The 23,487-nt window shown below is 35.1% G+C and overlaps 1 protein-coding gene across 4 annotated transcripts in view; it reads right to left on the minus strand.

Moving 5' to 3' along the window:
• Positions 1 to 23,487, minus strand: part of LOC136840977 (uncharacterized) — a 263,752-nt gene that overhangs the window by 76,666 nt on the left and 163,599 nt on the right. For 2 of the 4 annotated variants that reach the window (XM_067107982.1, XM_067107981.1), the window contains exon 8: positions 12,593 to 12,730. In XM_067107982.1, coding sequence (XP_066964083.1) covers positions 12,632 to 12,730 — 99 coding nt within the window. In that variant the 3' untranslated portion in view covers positions 12,593 to 12,631. Of the gene's footprint in view, positions 1 to 12,592; positions 12,731 to 16,749; positions 17,149 to 23,487 lie in introns of those variants that run through there. The other 2 variants (XM_067107980.1, XM_067107979.1) reach the window with 2 other exon arrangements.

Consider the following 23,487-nt stretch of genomic DNA (forward strand, 5'->3'; position numbering starts at 1 on the left):
TTCCATGTGCTTTTGAAAAATGTGCTAATTTCGTCATCACTTATACAGCGCATTGTCTTTTAAATCCATGAACTCTTCTATTTTACTCCCTGTTCTATTTGAGTTTGTACAATTACAGTCCCATATTGGGTTGTGAGCATTAAAATCACCTACTATTAATGTACGTTCCTTGATATTGTTAAGTAAATCTTTAAGTTTATCAATGTCATAATTTTTATTAGGTTGGTTGTATAAATATGTAATTATCGTTTTTTATTCGTATTTTAATACCTGATATTTGCAAGTCAGTCAGGTTTACAGGTACTCTGTCATAACATACTTGTTATGTACATATATAGCAGTAACTAAATTTCCTTCTTCCTCTCTAGACGTAGATACTAAGGTATATTTACCTATTACAGTACTGATATTGTTTTGTTGACATGTTGTAAACATAATATTATTGGTTCATATTCCCTTAGTAATCATTGTACAGTATTTCTCCCAAATGTAATTTGGTCTGTAGACCATTTACATTCCATTGTATAATATAATTATTGAAAATATTACATAAGTGTGATCAAGTGTTATTTTCTTTTTGGGGATCATCAATTTGCATTTTTTCAAAAATTTTATTTATGACATTTACAGTATTTGTTTTTCTTTATAAGATATTAGGTGTCCAATGCACATACAGCCATTTTCCTGAGTGTCTAAACTGGTAGTTTCTTTATCTCTGTATCTTGTAAAATTTTGTATAGTGTTAGTTAAACTGCCCTTTGTTATGCTTTTGTTTTTGTTGCAAAGTTCAATGAAACATTCATTACATCCACATGTTTTCATGTGTTTTTTTCGTTTACTCTTGTTGCACCAATTATCGGTGATGGAGTAATCTCTTCTCCCATCACATAATCATTCTTGTCAATGGTTTGTTCCTCTACTATTTCTCTGATGTTCTGGGTATCTGTTTCCGTTGGTTTTATTATTATTTTAGGAGAAAAAGGTATAGGTGTATGTTTTTTCTTTGGGTCTAATGTCTTTAGTTTAATTGATGTATCTTTCATAATAAAGGCCTCTTTTTTTTCCTTTAGCTTCTAATTCATCATAACTTTCTTCTAATATTTCTGTGGTACTTGTATTATCTTCTTGTGCGTCCATTTCTGTTAATATTTCAAATGAATCTGAACAAATATTTGTATACAGTAAACCCCCATATTCACGGTCTCCCCTATTCGCGGATTTCTTTATGGAACATATATACGCATTATTTGCTGAAAATCCGCCCTTTCACAGTATTTTTCACTGAGAAATATTCACTGATTACTGTATATTCATCTCATTTTCATGCCTAAATGCACTTTTTGTGATATAACTATTAAAATACTCAGGTAGTGCTCGAGTTATGATAGTTCACCTTATGACAATTTGATTTTGCAATGGGGTAAGCAATTAATACCAATACAGCAATATATTTTTAAATTTTGCGCGGTTGCAGGCAGCGAGAGAGACCAAATTACAATAGACCAGCTTCTTTTCCTCCAAATCTTTATCCCATCTTCTAGTTAAAAGTAACACAGAATGATAAAAGTATTGTTAGTAACATATACTCTTGCGTAAATGCATGCAGCTATAAACAACCGACCAAGAAACTTTCTTTATCACCGAATCTGATAACAACAGCCATTTTGTTTGTATTTCAACCATCGTTCAGCAATACACAATTACTGCAGGTTATAGTACGAATGACATTAAGTAGAATAGGACTGATATATTTTTACATTATACCCTTATTTGGTATGGATAAAAAAAAATCAGCAAGGAAATATACTTCTAAATTTATGCTGCAAGTTGTAGCTGAAATTGAGAAAACAATGTTCGAGCTGCTAATGACTATAAATTATCATGCATCGGCAACATGGATGAAACTGTACCGTAATTAAAATTGGAGAGAAAGTATTTTAATCAAAACTACTCAGCATGAAAGAATGCGTTCCAGACGCCCCCCATGAATAGCTAAAATCCATGAATGCTTACAACCCCCTCTAAAAATGCTTATACCTGTCTACCATGAAAGGTCAAACACCAAATACCAGACTACACCAAATATACATTAAACTATTACCTTATTACTGTATTAATCTTTGAAATGATACTATTAATCTAATTTCCAAGCCATCTTAAACATTTTATCGTTACATTTATATGTACGTACTGTATGGCTTACAGCTGTAGGTGAAAATAATCAGTCCCCCCTACGTATTCAGCCACGCACATTTTCTTTCATACAGTTACAAGCCGTCCCATTTTCTTTTCGAGGAGAACCATTGGTATTTATACGTAATTCACAAAAAGAGAGAGAGACAAGAAATAAAAAAAACGTATGCACATTTAAAAAAATTTAATACTACGTACATATTAAGATTACTACATACATAAATCATACAGATACTCACCAGTGATGAATGTTGATTAAAGATGATGATGATGAATTAGCTGTGCAGTCTGATGAATGACGATGAAGATACGACTGCACAGCAAAGCAGAGGAGTTACAACTCATCTGAAGGCGCCTCTTCACCTTCAGGAGAAGCTTCGGGAGGCACTTCTTCAGTTGATTTGGGAGGCACTACTTCAGTCGATTGGGGTAGTGCCTGAGGCACTAATTCAGGAGATTCGAGAGGCACTTCTTCAGGCGATTCGAGAGGCACTTCTTTAGGTGATTCGAGAGGCACTACTTCGGGTGATTTGGGAGGCTTCAGAGGGGCCTTCTTCGTCCGTTTGATGAACATGGTGATAGGCAGCTGCTGTTGCTGCTTTTTCATGGTGGTGAGGGCTTGATTATAGGGCTCCAATGCTAAATCAAGTATGCTGGAAAACTTCAAGAAGCATTCCATAAAAGGATCCCATGTTGAAACATACTCCTGTGTATCCCTATCCCTGATCATTCTCTTATGTGGGACAGACATTCCAAAGTCAGGCCACCCTCCTCTTCCTCCTGCTCCTCCCCTGAACCTGGCATATCTTCTTCCTCACTGGCAGACTTTGCCAGGTCTTCCAAATCCTGGTCTGTCAGGGTGCCGATTTCATCCTCGGTGATGTCCTCGAAGCCTTCTCCACCTAGAATCCTCACCAACTGGACAGCATTATTAATGGCCGAATGTTGAATTTCTTCAGGAGAGAAGCCCCTGTAATCATGAACGTGTTCCGGCCACAACTTGATCCAGGACGCATTCAGGGTCTCCTTCTTCGTGCCATTCAGTGACCAGCTGACGATGGTCAGACGTGGCAATCGTGAATTTACGCCAATATTCTTTTAGCGTAATTCACTGTCATTGTCCATTGTATTCACAAGGTGCTGGAGGGAGTTCCCAGTATAGAGTGCCTTGAAGGCACGGATCACGCTCTGGTCCATAGGCTGGAGGAGAGAGTTGGTGTTGGGAGGGAGGAACTCAAGCTGGACTCCCTTGTAATAAAGATCGAGAGGGTGGCCACCAGCATTATCCATAATCAGCAACACCTTGAACTCCATGGCCAAGTCGTTCAGGTATTGCCTAACTTGAGGGATGAAGCTCTGATGGAACCAGTACTCTGTAAGGACTTTGGTGATCCAGGCCTTAGGGTTATGCATCTAGAACACAGGAAGCAATGCCTTGTTCTTATTCTTGAGGGCCCTGGGGTTTGCAGCCTTGTAAATGAGGCCTGGTTTAAGCATGAAACCAGCCGCATTCCCACACATGATGAGGGTAACCCTATCCTTCTGGGCCTTGAATCCGGAGGCTTTAGCTTCGTCCTTCATAAGGTATGTCCGGGAAGGCATCTTCTCCCAGAACAGGCCAGTCTCATCCATATTGAACACCTGTTCTGGATGGTAGCCCTTCTCCTCGATGATTTTCTTGAAGGTGTCCGGATATTTCGCGGCTGCTTCAATAGAAGCTGATTCTCCATGCAATGTAACAAACTTTCGGTGGAACCGCTTTTGAAATTGGTGGAACCACCCCTTGCTGGCCCAGAAACCTTAAGGCGTTCATGATAGTCCTGCTTGGGGCTCTTCCCCTCTTCTTCTTCTGGTTCTGTAGGCGCTGGTTTATCGAAGCCTAAGAATTCTAAGTCACCTTCTTCAACGCCTTCCTCTGCCTGTACTACATCGTCACCTTCCATATCAGTTGACAACTGCTGGTAGCGTTGTCGCGCTTTCTCATGAATGATGTTGGAGTCGAGGGGCATGTTCTTCTTCCGGCAGTCCTTTATCCAGAATGCCAGAGCAGATTCCATCTTCACGACTGTTTTATCCTGCAGTGTCGCAACTGTCTTTGCACTACTGAAGTAGCTCATACAGACTTGCATATCTCCGCTTCTTTCTTCTTGATATATCTGACTGTGCTCTAATTAACATTAAAATGGCGGCCAATTGTGGCAAAACTTTTGCCCTCCTTTAACGTGTCAAGAAGTTTCACCCTCTCCTCGAGTTTCATAACAGTCTTCTTTCTTTTAGACTCTTTGCCAGAAGTCTTAGAAGAAGCAGGGTATTTTTTAGGAGGCATTTTAGGGCCGAATACCGCTGATGCACAAAGATTAAGAAACCAAACACAAAGATGCACGATTTCACCCGGTAAGAAGATGCTGCGTACTACGCACGAACTGAGAAGGATGCCGTAGATGCGGTCTCCAAGAATTCCATGTTTGCGAGCTGGTTGTGAATGTTCAGCCAATCAGCACCAAGTGAACAGCCAATGAGCGCCAAGGAAAATGAATGACACTTCTGGATTGGCTGCTTTGCAGATGACAGCCAATAGTGTGTCGAGTATCACTGGTCCTGGGGACACAACGTCCAGCATCTGGAGTTCTTTATATTTGCGGAGAGGTGGCTTGGGTGAAGCACTTTTAAGAAAAACAAATATACCTGTATGTTATTGAAATTTTGCTGTTTACATTAATATATTACAGCACTGTAATATTTGAAAATTAGTAAATCGTTTTCATCACACAAAATGTACTTACAGTAGTCATGAATATATACTTAGTATGTACATGAAAATGCTATGTACCGCAGGTGTAAACATACGTACCCTGCTATTCCTGTTGTCTTACGTATTTTAGATATGCCCTACCATACCACCTTTGTTTCCATGTTCAAATACCTTAAAATGACAGCACCTCCCATCATTCATCGTACTGCACAGCTAATTCATCATCATCATCTACAGCATACTGTAATCAACATTCATCACCAGTTACTACCCGTATGATTTAGCTTTTATTATTCATTATTATTACAGGTACCCAGTGTAGTATTACATAACATTATTTAATTTCTATTACTATTATATGTACTGTAGTATTATTAATTTACATTATTATTTAATGTTATTATACAATAAATAATATGAAAATACAGAATATTGCTATATGAAAAAGACAAAATATCTGCATCTGCGAACAGGCAGGTTCCCCGCGAATATTTTTATAGAATGTTCCACAGAAAAACCCACGAATACGTGAGTTTTCCTGCGAATAAATTTTAGATGGGTTCCACAGAAAAACCAGCGAATGGGTGAGTCCGCGAATCGTGAGAACGCAAATCCAGGGGGTTTACTGTACTGCTATTTTTACGTCGATAAACGATAAATACCTAAAGCTTGTATTATGATGAAATCAATTGAAAATAGCGAATGGAATCTTGATTTTTTTTTTTTACACACAACAAACGCCCCCAAACGGCCAATGTCATCTATTAATGAAAAAACAGCTAAATTAATTTCACAACAAGACATATTTAAGTTATATTTTGACTTAAAAACACTTTGTACAGCATTATGAAAAATAACTTTGCCCCGTTATATATAAAGTATTTACAGATTCATTTACGTTAACTAGAAGCAAGAAAAGTGTCTGAACTGAGTTAAATGCGGTGAAATAAACACCGCGTAAACGATTTCCAAACCAAAACATTGATCACTATGATTGCAATTTACAATACAAAAGCAATATAAGAATATATACAATGGAAAGAAACCCACAAGATTCCTGTGTATTACTTGTTTACTTGTAAATATTTACAGTACATATTACTTGAATCTCGGGTACTTTCAGGTCATAACTGGGACCCTTTTTCTAGAGATGTGAAGGTGGTCAGGCTGGTTCAAGGCCCAGCAATCTTCTCGAACCACTTCTCCCTGTGCTGTCATTTATATGATGGCTGTCCTGGTTTCCATTCTATTGAGAGTTGTTAATCCCCTCCTGTCAGTCTGATATTCTGATCTGATGGTCATGGGATTAATCCTTGTGGTAAGTGAGTGGTCACCATCGGTCTGTTTGGCAGGAGACCTAACCTCCAGGTCAGAAGGGTCGATCTTGGCTTCTTTTAACGTTAAAACTCGGCTTATGGGATCTTCTGAGGTAAATCCTTTGTTTCCTTCTATGACTTTAATCTCTCTGATGAGTGCCCCTTCCACTACCTTCCAATGACTAATGTTATTGCTTTTGTATTTAAGCCTACTGTTTTTAAAATCCATCCAATGGTCCTTTTCCCAACAATGTCTAGCTATAGCACTCCCCTGTGAGTTGAGCTGTACTGCCTTCTGTGTTCTTGGATTCTAGTCCTTATTCCCCTACCTGTTTCACCCACATATTTGTCTCCACAATTGTTGAAATTAATTATGTATACCCCCCTACATCGTTTGCATTACTGTCTTCTCCTCCCAATTTATTTTTACATACTTTGTTTTTTACGGTGTTGTCAAAGGTATACAAAAATTTATATTTAACCCTTAAACGCCGAGCCTCTATTTACAAAAGGGTCTGCCGTATGCCGGCGGCGTTCGGGAGTTAGCACCGAAGCGGAAAATAAGTTTTTTTAAAAAAATCACAGCATGCTTAGTTCTTAAGATTAAGAGTTCATTTTTGGCTCCTTTTTTTGTCATTGCCTGAAGTTTAGTATGCAACCATCAGAAATGAAAAAAAATATCATATATAAATATTGAAATATATGACAGCACAAAAAAAAAATTCATATATAATTGTATACAAATCGCTGTGAGCAAAACGGTTAAAAGCTAATGAGTTATTTTTTTCTTTGTATTGTACACTGAATTACGATGATTTTGGTATATAAACAAATTGTAAAACGATCAAAGCAACACAGAAAAATATTATCACAAAATGATGCATGAGTTTGTAACGCTGGGACGTAAAAAAAGTTTTTCAAAAATTCACCATAAATCGAAATATTGTGCTAGAGACTTCCTGTTTGTTGCCAAATGAAGGGAATTGATTGAATATTACTAGATTGTGAGTGTTTTAGCTTACAATTGCAGTTTTCGACCATTTCGGTCGAGTTAAAGTTGACCGAAGGTCAAATTTTTTCTATTTATTGTGATTTATATGAAGATATTTCAAAACTGATAAAAGCTACAACCATGAGTTATTTTTTGTTGTATTCTACATGAAATTGCACACATTTTCATATATAAAACTTTATGTAATGGCTATTAGAAAAACGGTGCAAACATTATGACAAAGTGATGAAAGAATTTCTGAGATTTTCGGCCGAGTTACCGTGCGGATGTAAGGAAAAAGTTTTTTTTTTAAATTCACCATAAATTGAAATATTGTGCTAGGATTTCCAATTTGTTGCAAAATGAAAGTAATTAATTGGATATTACTAGAATGTAAGAGTTTTAGCTTACAATTGCGTTTTATGACCATTTCGGTTGAGTCAAAGTTGACTGAAGGTTGAAATTTTGGCACATCGTGATTTATATGAAAACATTTCAAAATTGATAAAAGCTACAACCATTAGTTATTTTTTGTTGTATTCTACATGAAATTGCGCACATTTTCATATTAAAAATTTATGTAACGACTAATGTAAAACGGTGCAAACATTACGACAAAGTGATGAAAGAATTTCCGAGATGTTCGGCCGAGTTACCGTGTGCGGACGTAAGGAAAAAGTTTTTTTCAAAAATTCACCATAAATCGAAATATTGTACTAGAGACTTCCAATTTGTTACAAAATGAAGGTAAATTATTGAATATTACTAGAATGTAAGAGTTTTAGCCTACAATTGCATTTTTCGACCATTTCGGTCGAGTCAAAGTTGACCGAAGGCTGAAATTTTGGCACTTATCGTGATTTACTGTATATGAAAATATTTCCAAACTGATAAAAGCTACAACCATGGGTTGGTTTTTGTTGTATTTTACATGAAATTGCGCACATTTTCATATATAAAACTTTATGCAACGGCAAATATAAAACGGTGCAAAAATTACGACAATATGATGAAAGAATTTCTGAAATTTTCAGCAGAGTTACCGCGCGGACGTAAGGATAAAGTTTTTTCAAAAATTCACCATAAATCAAAATATTGTGCTAGACTTCCAAATTGTTGCAAAATGAAAGTAAATGATAGAATATTACTAGAATGTAAGAGTTTTAGCTTACAATTGCGTTTTTCGACCATTTCGGTCGAGTCAAAGTTGACTGAAGGTTGAAATTTTGGCACTTATCGTGATTTATATGAAAATATTTCAAAACTGATAAAAGCTACAACCATTAGTTATTTTTTGTTGTATTCTACATGAAATTGCGCACATTTTCATATATAAAACTTTACGTAACGACTAATATAAAACGGTGCAAATATTACGACAAAGTGACGAAAGAATTTCCGAGATGTTCGGCAGTTACCATGCGCGGACGTAAGGAAAAATTCTTTTTTAAAAATTCACCATAAATCGAAATATTGTACTAGAGACTTCCAATTTGTTACCAAATGAAGGTAAATTATTGAATATTACTAGAATGTAAGAGTTTTAGCTTACAATTGCATTTTTCGACCATTTCGGTCGAGTCAAAGTTGACCGAAGGCTGAAATTTTGGCACTTATCGTGATTTACTGTATATGAAAATATTTCCCAACTGATAAAAGCTACAACCATGGGTTGCTTTTTGTTGTATTTTACATGAAATTGCGCACACTTTCATATATAAAACTTTATGTAATGGCAAATATAAAATGGTGCAAAAATTACGACAATATGACGAAAGAATTTCTGAAATTTTCGCTGAATTACCGCCCAGCTCAACGTAAGGAAAAAGTTTTTCAAAATTCACCATAAATCGAAATATTGTGCTAGAGACTTCCAATTTGTTGCAAAATGAAAGTAAATGACTGAATATTACCAAAATGTAAGAGTTTTAGCTTACAATTGCGTTTTTTCGACCATTTTCGGTCGAGTCAAAGTTGACGAAGGTTGAAATTTTTTTGTAGTCGACGTCACGGTACATCCACTCGTCACTCGACAGACAATTTTAGTCGACTTACGATACATCCAGTCGGCGTTTAAGGGTTAATTTCTTTAATTTTTATGTAATTTGTTTCATTTTAGGCATATAAGGGAGGGCAACTATTTTCTTGTTTTGTGTATTCCATGTACTCTGCATTTTCCCTGTAAAAAATCCTCCTAGCTTTGTTGAGTGCCCTTTTTCTGAACCATTCCAGGTATGCTAATGGATCACAGCTTTTATCAGTGTAATTTATTTCTTTATCTATCTTACAAGGGTCACACGTTCTCATTGCCCTAAGAAATAAACCTGCTAGAACACCTATTTTTATATCATGACTATGAAAAGAGAAGAAATGAATAAACGAGTTTATGTGTGTGTGGGCTTTCTATATGTGCTGAATTCATATTCTATTTCTTTCCTTTCTATCAGGAAGTCTAAAAAGGGCAGTTTATTACTGTTACTTTTCTCTAGAGTGTACTGGATGTTGTTATCAAAACTACTGAGTTCGTCTAGAATTTTCCATTTCACTTTCATCACCCTGCAGAATGGCAAAAATATCATCCACATATCTCCACCAACCTTACAATTCAAGTTAGGGACATTAATATTAAGAACGAGATTGGTCTCAAAATATTCCATATGGATATTAGCGAGTGTTGGTGATGATGAGGACCCCATAGCTACTCCATATTTGTTTGTATACTTGTCCCTCAAACATAAAATAAGTATCACTAACACATAATTTGATCATCTCAAGGAAGACACTTATTTCTATGTTTGGATTGAAAATGCCCTCATTATGTTTAGTCTCTAGAAATTCTAAAACTTTATCTAAGGGGACATTGGTGAGTTAAGCTACTACAGGTTGACCATCACTAATCCGGCAATCAGTAGTCCGGAACAATCAGTAATCCGGCACAAATTTCGGCTAGAGTAATTTCTAATGTTTCCGCACTAATTTTCAAATTTCCCGGGTCGCTGCGCTAACTCGCTCTTCTTCCATTTGGTGGCGCAGTGTGCTGCATCAACAAACTCATAGCCTAGCCTACATTATACTGAACTCTATTCACGTTAACAGTATTATACAAACATCAACATAACGAATGTGCATCTTTTTCATGGATCTTGTAAAAAGTTATGCTTTACTACATTGTTTCCAATTGTGTATATTCTCATATTGCTTTTGTATTATAAACTGCGATCAATGTTTTGTTATGGGAATCGATATCGTGGTGTTTATTTCGCCGCATTTAACTAAGTTCAAAGCGCTTTTCTTGATTCTAGTTAGCGTAAATGAATATGGATACTTTATTTATTTGGGACAAGGATATTTTTTGTTATACGAAGTGTTTTTAAGTTGAAATATAACTTAAATATGTCTCATTGTGAAATTAATTTAGCTATTTTTTCGTTAATATATGACGATCGCGGGAATAACGGCTGGCCGTTTTGGGGGCATGTTTGTTTTGTGTAAAAAAAATCAAGATTCCGTTTGCTATTTTCTCTTGATTTCATCATAATACGAGCTTTACGTATTTATCTTTTATCGGCATGAAAACAGTAGTAATTTGTATTTTTCATGCCCAGTAGTTTTGATTAAAATACATTCTCTCCAGTTTTATTTATGGTCAAGTTTCATCCATGTTGCCGATGCACGATAATTTATAGTCATTAGCAGCTTGAACATTGTGTTCTCAGCTTCAGCTACAACTTGCAGCTTAAAGTTACTGTAGCAGTATATTTCCCTGCCGATCTTTTCTCCAAAGCGAATAAGGGTATACAGTAGTGTAAAAAATATCTCAGTCCTATTGTACAGTACTTAACGTCATTTGTAACATAACTACAGTAATTGTGTATTACCGTAGGATGGTTGAAATACAAGCAAAACAGTTGTTTTCCGATACGATTATTAGCAAAACAACAGTTTCCTGTTCGGTTGTTTATGGCTCTACGCATTTACGCAAGAGTATAACGTTACTAACAATACTTTTATTCTCTTTTACTTTTTTAATTAGCAGATGGAATAAAGAGATGGGGGAAAAGAAATTGGTCTATTGTAAGTTAGTCTCTCTCGCTGCCTGCCTGCCTTGCTGCACAAATCTAAAAATATTTCTAAATATTTTTCAGATCGGTATTAATTACTAACCCCATCGTAAACTCGAAATATTGTAAGTTGAATTATCGTAACTCAAGTACTACCTGTATTTGATAATTGTCTTTTCTTTATTAACCAACCTGTACTGATTTATGGGATATTTTAATTCTAGGATGAGGTGCTTAGCTACTGTGTTTCGTGTATTCTAGCATAATAAATGGCTAATCCAGCACCCTCTAGGTCCCAATGCTGCCGGGTTAGTGATGGTCAACCTGTACATCAAAACTAACCATGTGTCCCTTTATGTTCTTGTTCTTAACTTTCTCTATGAAATCTACTGAATGTTTAATATGCGATACTGAAAATTTACCTAAGTATATTCCTAGTTCTCCAGCAAACCAAACAGCTAAGTTTTCTTAAGAGATTTCATACTAGAAACAATAGGGCATAGTGGGCAGCCGTCCTTGTGTATTTTGGGGCTGCCATATATGTATGCAAGTTTTAGAAAAGACCATATCCATGCCAGAAGTCATAGAAGAGTTAGATGTGTTTGCCATATAATGAATGTTATAATTTCATCCAGGATGAGGTCCCTCTCACCAAGGAGGCCCAACTACGGGAAGAGCAATGCTGTTACCCACAATGGTAACTGCCCTGGGATCCTCACCTGGATATACACCATACCCTCAGTGCCTTAAGGGTCGTCAGTCCATCAAGATTGGACTAGCACTGAGGGCATGGTTTGACATGAAAATTTCCCCTTGCTCGACCATATCAGGCACTCTAGTTCTACGGGTGGAGTGGCATGCCGTCCAACTCCACCCTCCTTCAAAATTACAAGAGCAGTAGTGTCCATAATTCAATGCCATGCAAAGGTTGTCAACAAAAGAGGAAGAAGGGGAAGGGGAAAATTAATGGGAAGAGGAGTAAAGAAATTAAAGGTCCCTATGTTTGGTTGAATCCAAAGCAGAGAGAGTAGCCATAAATGAGCATACTTTCTGCAATGAAGCCCTAAGTGGCCCCCCCAACCTCATCAGGGGGAAGTCAAAGTAATAAGATAAAGAGAGAGATCAAAAATAAGAAAGAAACCTTTGTGGCAGAATGTTTACATACAAGGATAAACCCTAGCCTCACTTTTGTATGATGTGATTTACACAATACCATGCTTGGGTCTTCTATTCTTTTCCTCTACTACTACATATTTTTTCCTACTACAAGTAACCTTACCTGGCATTTATTACTGTTAGCTTGCAAATGTCATCATCATCACCTCCGCCAAGTGATGCAAAGGGCATTTGTGAAATTCTTCCCATCATTTCTTTCCTGTATCTTGTCTTCCACAAATCTCCTCTCATCTCCAGCTTCCTGTGAGGTTTGGATGAGTGAGATTTTATACCATCGACAATATTATATTAGTTCCACACATAAATGAGAAAGTGATGAAAAGGAAATGAAGATGGCTTGGAGAAGTTTGCTACTGTCAGCTTGACTCCTGTGGACAACAGAAGAGTTGGAAGATGACCCAGACCTGTTTCTAGTGGACAGTAATTTTGCTTTTAATCAATTTTCCATCTCTATATTTCTCATCACTATACTTTGCCTATCTTCTCAATCTATAAAATTTTTGTTCAATTTACTTTTCCTCAATACTCCCTACACTAATCAGTACGAACAAGTGCTACATACTTTGTATATTATGCAACATGTCTGGCTATCTCAAATACTGACATGTTCCAAGATTATAAAACCTGTACAGTGCACCAATATATTCAGGAATAATTTACTTAATCAGATGCGGTATTTGTAACATTATGTATTTCAAAGTAGCTCACCTTTACATCTAAGGATAATAATCAAAGAAGTCTGTGCAATAAAGTTATTTATGATGATAATAAAAAACAGGGCAAATGCTCATAACGAAAGGTTAGAACTAGAAAATATATTGTTAAGTTTAAGACTATGGTTGAATAATAATTCTGGTAACTTGATTACCAACAAAACTTGCATTTGTAATTAAGCTTTTGAAAATTTCATTACAGACCCACAAGGGCAAGAAGTCATAACAGGAGAAATCTTTTTGTTGATTTTAACTAGTTTTTGCAAGAAATCAATGGAGAAGCTGAAAGAAAAGTAATTTTATTGATTGTATTGATGATAAAATTCTGGGATTAAAACAGAAAAGCTTAAGTGCACAACAATTATTTCAAAATACTTCAGTTTAAATATGGTCTTTTACAACTGGTAACAGATCTGTATAAATATAAACATCGAATTCAGGACCGATCAATAGCTGTATGGTAGATAATACTAATAAATTTAACAGTGTGTGCTTTTAGATTATGAACATGGAAAGTATATGGCTAATTGAAATACCCTTAGGTTATTACACAGTCAAGAATTAATATCTAAGGTTTCTTGTTAACAATACCTATCCTAAAACATCCATAAGTATTCCCAAACATTAGGCTCCATAATATTCAGCTATGCTTAATTTACTAAGAATTTACATTTTGATGTAAAATGACACTCCTTGTAACTGTGAAAATAATGCCATTTTCATTACTATGTTAAACAGGTAATCTAAAACCACGCACCTCAACAGACCTTAACTTATTGGATTTCACTGCTGTACTTACCAGATGCATCTAGGTCTGGTAAAATAATAAAAAACGCAATTTTGCATTCTTTGCTTTTGTACGTTGCAGTGTGTGGTTATTTTTCTTAATGTTAAAAAATTCTATCTACAGTATAAAAACAGTTACTTAATGTAATGTACAGTACTTGCAATACATGATTAAATTTATGCTTGGAAAGTAATTTGTTTATTTGGCACTATCATGCTCAAAAATTTAGATTTTTTTTTTATAAAGTGTAACTGCATGCATATAGTACCCATATTCCAGAATGGGTAGTCACACTACTGCAATCATTTTTAATCAAACTTACAAAACATTTCCTTACACGAATTTATAAAAAATTATTGGGTTATGTGTTGTGTATATATTTACATGAGCATTACAAAATACTGCAAACTTACTGTGATGCCCACTATCTATTTCTCTCCAATACAGTACTTTCATTGACATTTATGATATGCAGTACAATATTATTCATAATATATACATTGCATTAAGTAAATCTTCGCACTTACTGTGGTCCCCCTCTACCTTATACAGTGTTTTTATTAACTTGTGTGCATATGTGTCCATGTACAAATGCACATACACAGTGAAAGTGAAAAACATATTTATGTAACACTACAGTATTGTATGAAGTACAATGCTGTACTACATCAAATGAAGGAGTTTTATATACAGTAATTGTTAAAACACAAACAAAAAGGTGTTTATGGTTTTTTTCAATATTGTATGAGTTGTGTATTTTACAAATCTTATAAGCCTAAGTAGGTAGAACTAAAGCATTTGACTACAATTTTGTTGGGCTTTAATGTACACTACCATATTGTACATATTTTTGGAAGCAATTAATTTTAAAGACTTTTTAGGATGTATCTGGGGATGAGAATGGTATCGTGAACTCTACCTACAACTGAACATCTGATAGTGATTGGTACTTTACAAGAGGCTTTGACACTGCATTCATCCCTGAGTTAACTCACCACTGTAGAATTGCCCTACATAACACCTGGCACTTTGTTAAAAAGGTATTCTTCCAAATGCCTACAGTGTTAGTTGTACAATTCATCTTTCTTTCTTTCTTTCTTTAAATCTTCAGCTGAGAACTCTTATGGAATGAGTCAACAGACTACAGTCAACCCCCACCTATTCGTGGTTCAGGAGTCGCGGCTTCACCTATTCGCCAATTTTTCTGTGGAACTTATCCCCAAATTATTCACAGAAAATTCAGTAATTCGCGGATTTTTTTGTCCAGAAAAATTCACTATTTACTGTATTTTCATGTTATTTTTGTGACTAAATAAATTTTTATGAAAAAAACATGATTTACTAATTTTCAAATATTATTAATGTAAACACGGCAAAATATCAATAAAATTTATTATTTTCAATGCATATTAAATATTTAGGTACTGTACAGCATTTGTGCATTCCCAGTGTTTCTCCTATGTACTGTGAAAAGAAATCTGGATTGCTTTAATACTGTATGAGAGAAAATGGATGTGCCTGAATATAGGGATAACTTCAATAATTTTCACACTTAGCTGTAAGCCATATATTTTTAAGGTAATGTTGTAAGATGACTTTGAACTATATTAAAGTGTTTTAGGATGATAGTTTAAGGTATATTTGGTGTCGGATGATAGTTTAAGGTATACAACTGATGGTTGAACTTTTAAAATAGGCAATTATAAACATTTTTAAAGGGGGTCTTTGGTGTTTGAACTATTAAAATAAGCAGTTGTAACCATTTTGTGAGGGGGATGTCAAGTATTTGTGGATTTTAGCTATTTGCGGGTGGTTGTGGTCCCCATCCCCCGCGAATTCCGGGGGTTGACTGTATTAACCCAAGAGGGCTCCAAGGAGAAATCAGCCTGCAGAGAGAATTTATAGGATAAGGTAATAAACAATTGACTATGAGGGTGAGGGAACAGAAAATAAAACAAATGCACCTGAATGCAGATGTCAGCAGAAAGCAGGAATGAATTTGACCTCACTTGAACACGGAAATCAGAAAACACAACTGCGCTATGCAAACTATCCCACATCTCAGTTGTAGCCCCAACCTTCCTTTAAGGCATACATTGAAAGCAATAAGTCTTTGGCAGAAGGAAGTTCCACTTATCTTACCACTAAGCTAAGTCTGCTGAAGGTTATCCAGATGATCCCTGGAAGACTACTAATGTCCAGTTCCAGCTGTGGGAATTAGTTTTCTAAGGAACTCAAATGGCCTGCCAACTTTGGTTATAATTCTGCAGATAGGGATGAGGCTTTTAAGACAGCCTTGTTAGTATCTAAATCCTGAATTTTTATTAGACTGCTGATTTATAAAGCTACATTCCCATATAAATTCTCTTTTTTTTAGTGTCATATCAAACTCATATCAATTGATAACGAGCCAATTGTCATTGTACTTCATCCTGAATTTTTATTAGACTGCTGATTTATAAAGCTCTTCCCATATAAATTCTCTTTTTTAGTCAAGAAACTCATATCAATTGATAACGAGGTCATTGTACTTCAAAAAGCCCGATATCAAAGAAAGCATCCGGGGCTACAACATTAATGAAGACCTTTAGGACTGTGGTGTGATCAAAACAATGGACAATGAACTAAAGGAACCTTCCTTGCCAAACAGACTTGAGGAATATCCTCAAAAACTTGTGGAGGAGCAGGCCACCCAACATGACATTATAAAAGTTTTACTGCCTTCTCAGGTAAGTAAGCAGCTTCAAAATGACCTAGTGGTGATGGGCAGTGAAGAAACAGGTATTTTAATTTTTTCCAGAATATGTATACCAGAATTTGGTTACCTTTTTCATGCTAACATACATGATAAATCTAAAAAAAATCCTACTCCCAAAAGAGATATATGGAATTCAACTTTTTATATAAAAGAACATGACAACATGATAGTTCTAGAACTTATTTCAAAACTCTTTATATGTACTATACTCTATACTCAACTGAAAATCCCCAATTTTTTGTATTTCCAACTTAATGTACGGCATTCTCCCTCCGATGTCTTCGTCTTTCTTTGGCACCACTAATAAGAATTTCTGCTAGCGTTTGTACTTCTTCTTCTGATGAGCAATCCCAATTCATCTCCAGAAGACCATTTGCTTTCACAACCTCACTTTTACGAACCTAAAATTATTAATAGTTCATGCTATGAAATCAAAACATATATGTAGGATAACAATAAAGAAATCATGAGAAATTTACACACTAATATTAATACTCATGGGTATGCATGATTTTTAATTGTCCAAATACTGTATACCATCCCCTGACTTAGCATTCTGTTCCATATATCCCCATGTTTTCTTTTTTCTTCTGTACTGCTGACAGTATCTGAGTTTCTTTGCAGCATCCCCGCCAGTACGAGGGTACTGTTTGATGTGTCTTGTGTAGCACAACATACATAGGACTTATTGTTCTTTGCCACTTCTCTTTAAGTCCAAGCTGCAATGCTTTCTACATTTAAGAAACTATAATAAATACTTTTGGTAAACAAACTTTGGGAGTCTAGCGGTAATACTGTAATAATAACAATGTGCTGTAAAAGCTACATGGTCACCATCATCTAAAATTCCATCCACCATTGAAGTACAAATAATTATGGTAAAACATAACCTACATTCCCTCATAAATAATGAAATATTGTATATAAGATAACAAAAGAAATCTAAAATTGTAACTACTAACTTTATAAATACAAATGAGAGGCTGTGTACATAATAATATTTTTTTAACAGAGTTATTATCATACAAACATATATTGACAAAAAAAGCTCCACATGGGGGTATCTGTAAGAGCCTACAAAAATGAAAGACTTCTCTCATGAACACAAATCTGCAAAAGATGTCTGGAGACATGTAATCTAATTAAACAAGAAATGCCACACGCATGCCAGAAATATCCTCACTAATAACCCAAAATTTTACACTAAAACAGTGGAATGATTTCTCTTGAAGGCTATTTACAGTAATTAAGAAGTTTAATCACGATGTTTAGTGGCTTAATTATTAAAATTAATTATTTTTAAAAAACTAGAAATACTAGTATGGACTAAAATTTTTAATTAGAAAATACTTCTAATTTTTTCATCAAATACTGGAAGAGGAGGCAGATTGGCTCATATGTAAGGATGTCACTGCTGGAAGCCAATGGCCCTACTAAATCAGAAGTGATGTAACTTGAACATAGCAAAAGGCGCATGGGAAAGGAAGCTTCCCCTTTAGTAGGCAGTCTTTGGTTAACAGCGGGGGTTCCGTCTCCGGCGAGTGCCAATAACCTAAAATTGTTGATTACCAAAACATCACAATTATGGTAATAAATGGCGTTTATGACGTAAGCGCCAATAAACTGCTTAACGGTGCCATTAACCACTTATTGATGCTGATTAACCAGTTATCAACGCCAAAAATCGCTTGCCTTCACCAAAAATCTGGTTAATGACGTCGTTAGCCAAGCGCTGTAAATCTGAAACGCCACTGACCGATGCCGCGAATAAGCAAGAACTGCCTGTAGTACAATACACAAGTGACTGAGGTCTGATTAGTGTCCAGGTGAGGTGCAGCAGTGTGACATTCTGTCCTAACCATGAAAATACCCTAAAGGTGGCCATCATATAAAAACTAAAATAACTGTGACCCTTAGTGGACCACCAACATCATCCTAACAATTTTTTTTGGCTAACCTACATACAGTGCAGCCACAGGACTTTGCCCATGCAGTTAAAGGAACCCAGAGAAAGTTCTACCTAGGGAACAAAATACAGTCAGTAAGATAAAAAAAAAATAAAAGTGTAAAAATTCTTAGTGATTTCGTACATCCTAAATCTCCCAACAACCAAAGTCAAGGAACATTGATGCTCACAGATTGAATCCACTCAAGTTTAGCTAAGAAGGAAATACTTTATTATCTAACTACAAACTGACAAATTACTAGGCTTCAAGACTTAAACCCTGCTGACTATTATTGCATATAATGATGAACAAATGATTTTTAAATACTACCAAACACTAAGTAACCCTAGTTCAACAAGATAGCTCTGACCACCTAAACAAACAAACAATGACACACCAATGCTACAAATGAGCCAATCTGACTACTGACCAATTCTATTGCCACAGGAAAATCTGACAACTTATTCCAAAGTACAGTTATAAACAGGTAAACATGACAAATTTTTAAGTAATTTGTATTTTTCCTATGTACAAACCTAAGGTCTTTACATAGGGGAATTAACTTTCAGCAAGCTGGAGCTGGCCGTTTAACTAAAAACAAGGTGGAGTACAGTAGTAGTATTAAAGTAGTTTAACCAGACCACTGAGCTGACTTTCAGCTCTTATAGGGCTGGCCCCAAAGGATGAGGATAAAATACCACATAAGCACATGTTCTCGTACTGTAATACATACACAAAATAAATAAATTTACTCATGCTTCCACACTAAAAAGGTATATTAAAATTCATAATAATCTAATAAAAAAATTTTTAATTTAAATCCAACAAATGCCATGTTTTCATGGTTTTATTTACTTATTTTTATACTTTATCTATCAAACCACAGTTCCTCATGAACAACAAAATCGGAACAACTGAAAATGTAAAAGATTCTGACAAAATTTCATTTATTGATTTATTTCCAAAAGTTGACAGTCGCTGTTGGTCATACTTTGGACACTCACACAATAAATGTTTGACCGTTACCATCACCTTGCACTCCGAGCACTCGGGAGCTGGGCCACGTGGGCTGCTCATTAAGTGTCCATGTGTCAGACGAGTATGGCCTATTCTGAGACATGTTAGAATTACTTGTGCATGTCACTCTCTCTGATATGATGAACTCCATTTTTCAACTTTATGTTTTATTTCTTTTAATTTATTATTTTCAGGTTCTACATTCCATATGAATTGCCATTTGTTTATGACACCCACCTTTATGTCTGTTACATAATCAGTAACAGGGATATTCACATTTGATCTTGTCCTGTGCGTTGCTTCTTTGGCTGCTTTATCTGCTTCTTCATTTCCTTTGATCCCTTTTCAAGTGAGAATTGATGATGTTTCTTTAATTATTTTTATAGCTGACACAATTGCACACAATTCTGCTGTGAATACTGAAGCATTATTAGGAAGAGAGAATTGATAAGTTTTGCCTTGGGACACTGCAGCATATCCCACTCCGTGCTCTGATTTAGATCCATCTGTGTATATTGTGTAACATGGACCTTTTCAGTTTATATGCTCTACTGTATGTTGTCTATGGTGTTCTGGTGTATATGGGTAACTTTTTGATAAATATTTCAGGTGTGCAAATTCTCATTTTATTCATTATCCAGGGAGGAGATGATTTTACTATTAAAGGCACTTGTATATTTATATTCAACAACTCAAACAATCTTCTAGCTCTACTTGGGAAAGGTGGAGGATGGTTATTTATAAATATATCTCTTAATTCAAATAATTTTTTTGTTGGGGAATCACTTGTCTGAATTCTTTGAGCACTTTTCATTATTACTAGGTCTCTATGGAGAGACAGAGGTAGTTCACCACATTCAACTTGCAAAGATGATTTTGGTGACGATCTAAAGGCTCCTGAGCATATTCTAACGCCTTCATTGTGAACAAGGTCTAACATTTACAGTGCTGCATCAGATGCTGAGCCATATACTTCGCTTCCATAATCAATAATAGACAGAACTGTTGCTCTATACAGTACAGTAAGATATGTCTATCGGCTCCCCAAGTAGTGTTCGAATAGTTTTTTAATTAGATTTAATGCTATTTACATTTTGATTTTACATGTGTTATGTGGGCTTTCCAGTTCAAGTGAGTATCGAATACTAATCCCAAAAATTTTGCTGTTTGGCCAACTGGTGTACTGTACTATGGTTTCTAATTTTTAAATCTATTTCTTCACCTTTTTTCCACTTTTTATTTTTATAAAACATTACTGCTCGAGTTTTTTGCTAGAAAATTTACAACCTACATATGAGGTCCATTCATCTGTTTTTATTACAATTTAATAATGATTCGTTCTGCATGTTTTATGCAAAATGTTGAATAATATATGGCAAATCATCCATATACAAGTTACTATTAATTCTGACAGGTAGATTATTGCTGATATCATTTATTGCTAAAGTAAACAGTGTGCCACTAAGGACACTTCCTTGTGGAACACCATTTTCAAGAGGAAATGTACTTGACAATACATCATCAATTCTCACTTGAAAAGTGCAATTTGTCAGAAAGTTTTCGATAAACCTAGGTAAATATCCACGGATGCTGTTTTTATGTAACATTTTTAGTATTGCATATCTCCATGTAGTATCATATACCTTTTCAGTGTCAAAAAAAGACAGCTATAGTAATTTGTTTTCGTTCAAATCCTCTTCGTATGTGGTCTTCCAAGTTAGAGAATCCAGCGTTGATCTGTTACATTGTGACCCAAATTGAGTGGGAGTCAAAATTCTATTTTCTCGAATGTGCCATGTTAGTTGAGCATTTACTATTTTTTCTAATAATTTGCATAAACAACTTATCAAAGAAGTTGGTCTGTAACTGTTTACATTACTGGGATCTTTTCCAGGTTTGGGGGATAGGAATAATTGTAGCTTTACGCCATTCATCAGATAAATAAATTTCAAAGCCATAAGTGGTTATAAAACTCTAATAAGTATGTCTTTGCCAAAGGTGCTAAATGGCAGATCATTTCAAAACAAATACAGATGGTCTCCGGGTTACGATGGGCTCAGCTTACGATCTTCCAAGTTTACGACGCTTTTCAAATATATTCATAAAAAATTATTTCCTGGTAAGAAATGTGGCTCCAGAATGGCAGAATGATCAAATTTTGGAGGTTTTTCTGTTGAAAAACTCATTATAAATGGAGGATATATTGTTTTCAAGACACCCAAAGGATTAAAAGTAAGGTTTCGTTTTTCGATGGTGTATTTCAGACGACGCCAGTCCGACGACAATTGGAAGAAATATACATCCAAAACAGCAGAATGGTCAATATTTACAGGTTTCTTTAAAGAATAACTCAATAAAAATGCAAGATTCATTGTTTTCAAGACACCCAAAGGATTAACAGTAAAATTTTCTTACAATTTTCAACGGTATTTCGGACGACAGCGGTCGGAAGAAATATGCAACCAAACCGACAGAATGGTCAATACTGTATTTGGAGGGGTTCTATTATAAAAAATTCAATAAAAAAATGCAGGATTCGTTGTTTTCAAGACACCCAAAGGATTAAAAGTAAGGTTTTCTCACGATTCTTCACGGTAATATTTCGGATGACACGGTCCAATGCATACAACAGAAGAAAATTCGCATTCGCAGATTTTTCATAGAGCAGTATTCACTAATTACTGATTTTTATTTTATTTTCATGACTAAATAAATTTTTTATAAAAAAATTTACTAATTTTAAAATATTAATATTAACCCTTAAACGCCGAGCCTCTACTTACAAAAGTGTCTGCCGTATGGAGGGGGGTTTGAGAGTTAGCGCCGAAGCAGAAAGAAAGTTTTTTTCAAAAAATCACAGCACTCTTACTTTTTAAGGTTAAGAGTTCATTTTTGGCTCCTTTTTTTCTCATTGCCTGAAGTTTAGTATGCAACCATCAGAAATGAAAAAAATATCATTATCATATATAAATATTGGAATATATGACAGCGCAAAAAAAAAAATCTTTCATATATAATTGTATACAAATCGCGCTGTGAGCAAAACGGTTTAAGCCGAGTTATTTTTTTTTTCGTTGTATTGTACACTAAATTGCGATGATTTTGGTATATAACAAATTGTAAAACGATCAAAGCAACACAGAGAAAATATTATCACAAAATGATGCATGAATTCGTAACGTGTGGACGTAAAAATGTTTTTTTCAAAAATTCACCATAAATCGAAATATTGTGCTAGAGACTTTCCATTTGTTGCAAAATGAAGGTAAATGAGTGAATATTATTAGAATGTAAGAGTTTTAGCTTACAATTGCAGTTTTTGACTATTTCGGTCTAGTTAAAGTTGACCGAAGGTTGAATTTTTTCTATTTATCGTGATTTATATGAAAATATATAAAAACTGATAAAAGCTACAACCATGAGTTATTTTTTGTTGTATTCTAAATGAAATTGCACACATTTTCATATATAAAACTTTATGTAACGGCTAATAGAAAACGGTGCAAAAATTACGACAAAGTGACTAAAGAAATTCTGAGATTTTCAGCAGAGTTAGCATGTGCGGATGTAAGGAAAAAGTTTTTAAAAAATTCACCATAAATCGAAATATTGTGCTATAGGCTTCTCGTTTGTTGCAAAATGAAGGTAAATGATTGAATATTAGTAGAATGTAAGAGTTTTAGCTTACAATTCGCATTTTTCGACCATTTCGGTCGAGTCAAAGTTGACCAAAGGTTGAAATTTTGGCACTTATCGTGGTTTATATGAAAATATGTC

The sequence above is a fragment of the Macrobrachium rosenbergii genome, chromosome 8, assembly GCF_040412425.1.
Source record: "Macrobrachium rosenbergii isolate ZJJX-2024 chromosome 8, ASM4041242v1, whole genome shotgun sequence".
Lineage (NCBI taxonomy): Eukaryota > Metazoa > Arthropoda > Malacostraca > Decapoda > Palaemonidae > Macrobrachium > Macrobrachium rosenbergii.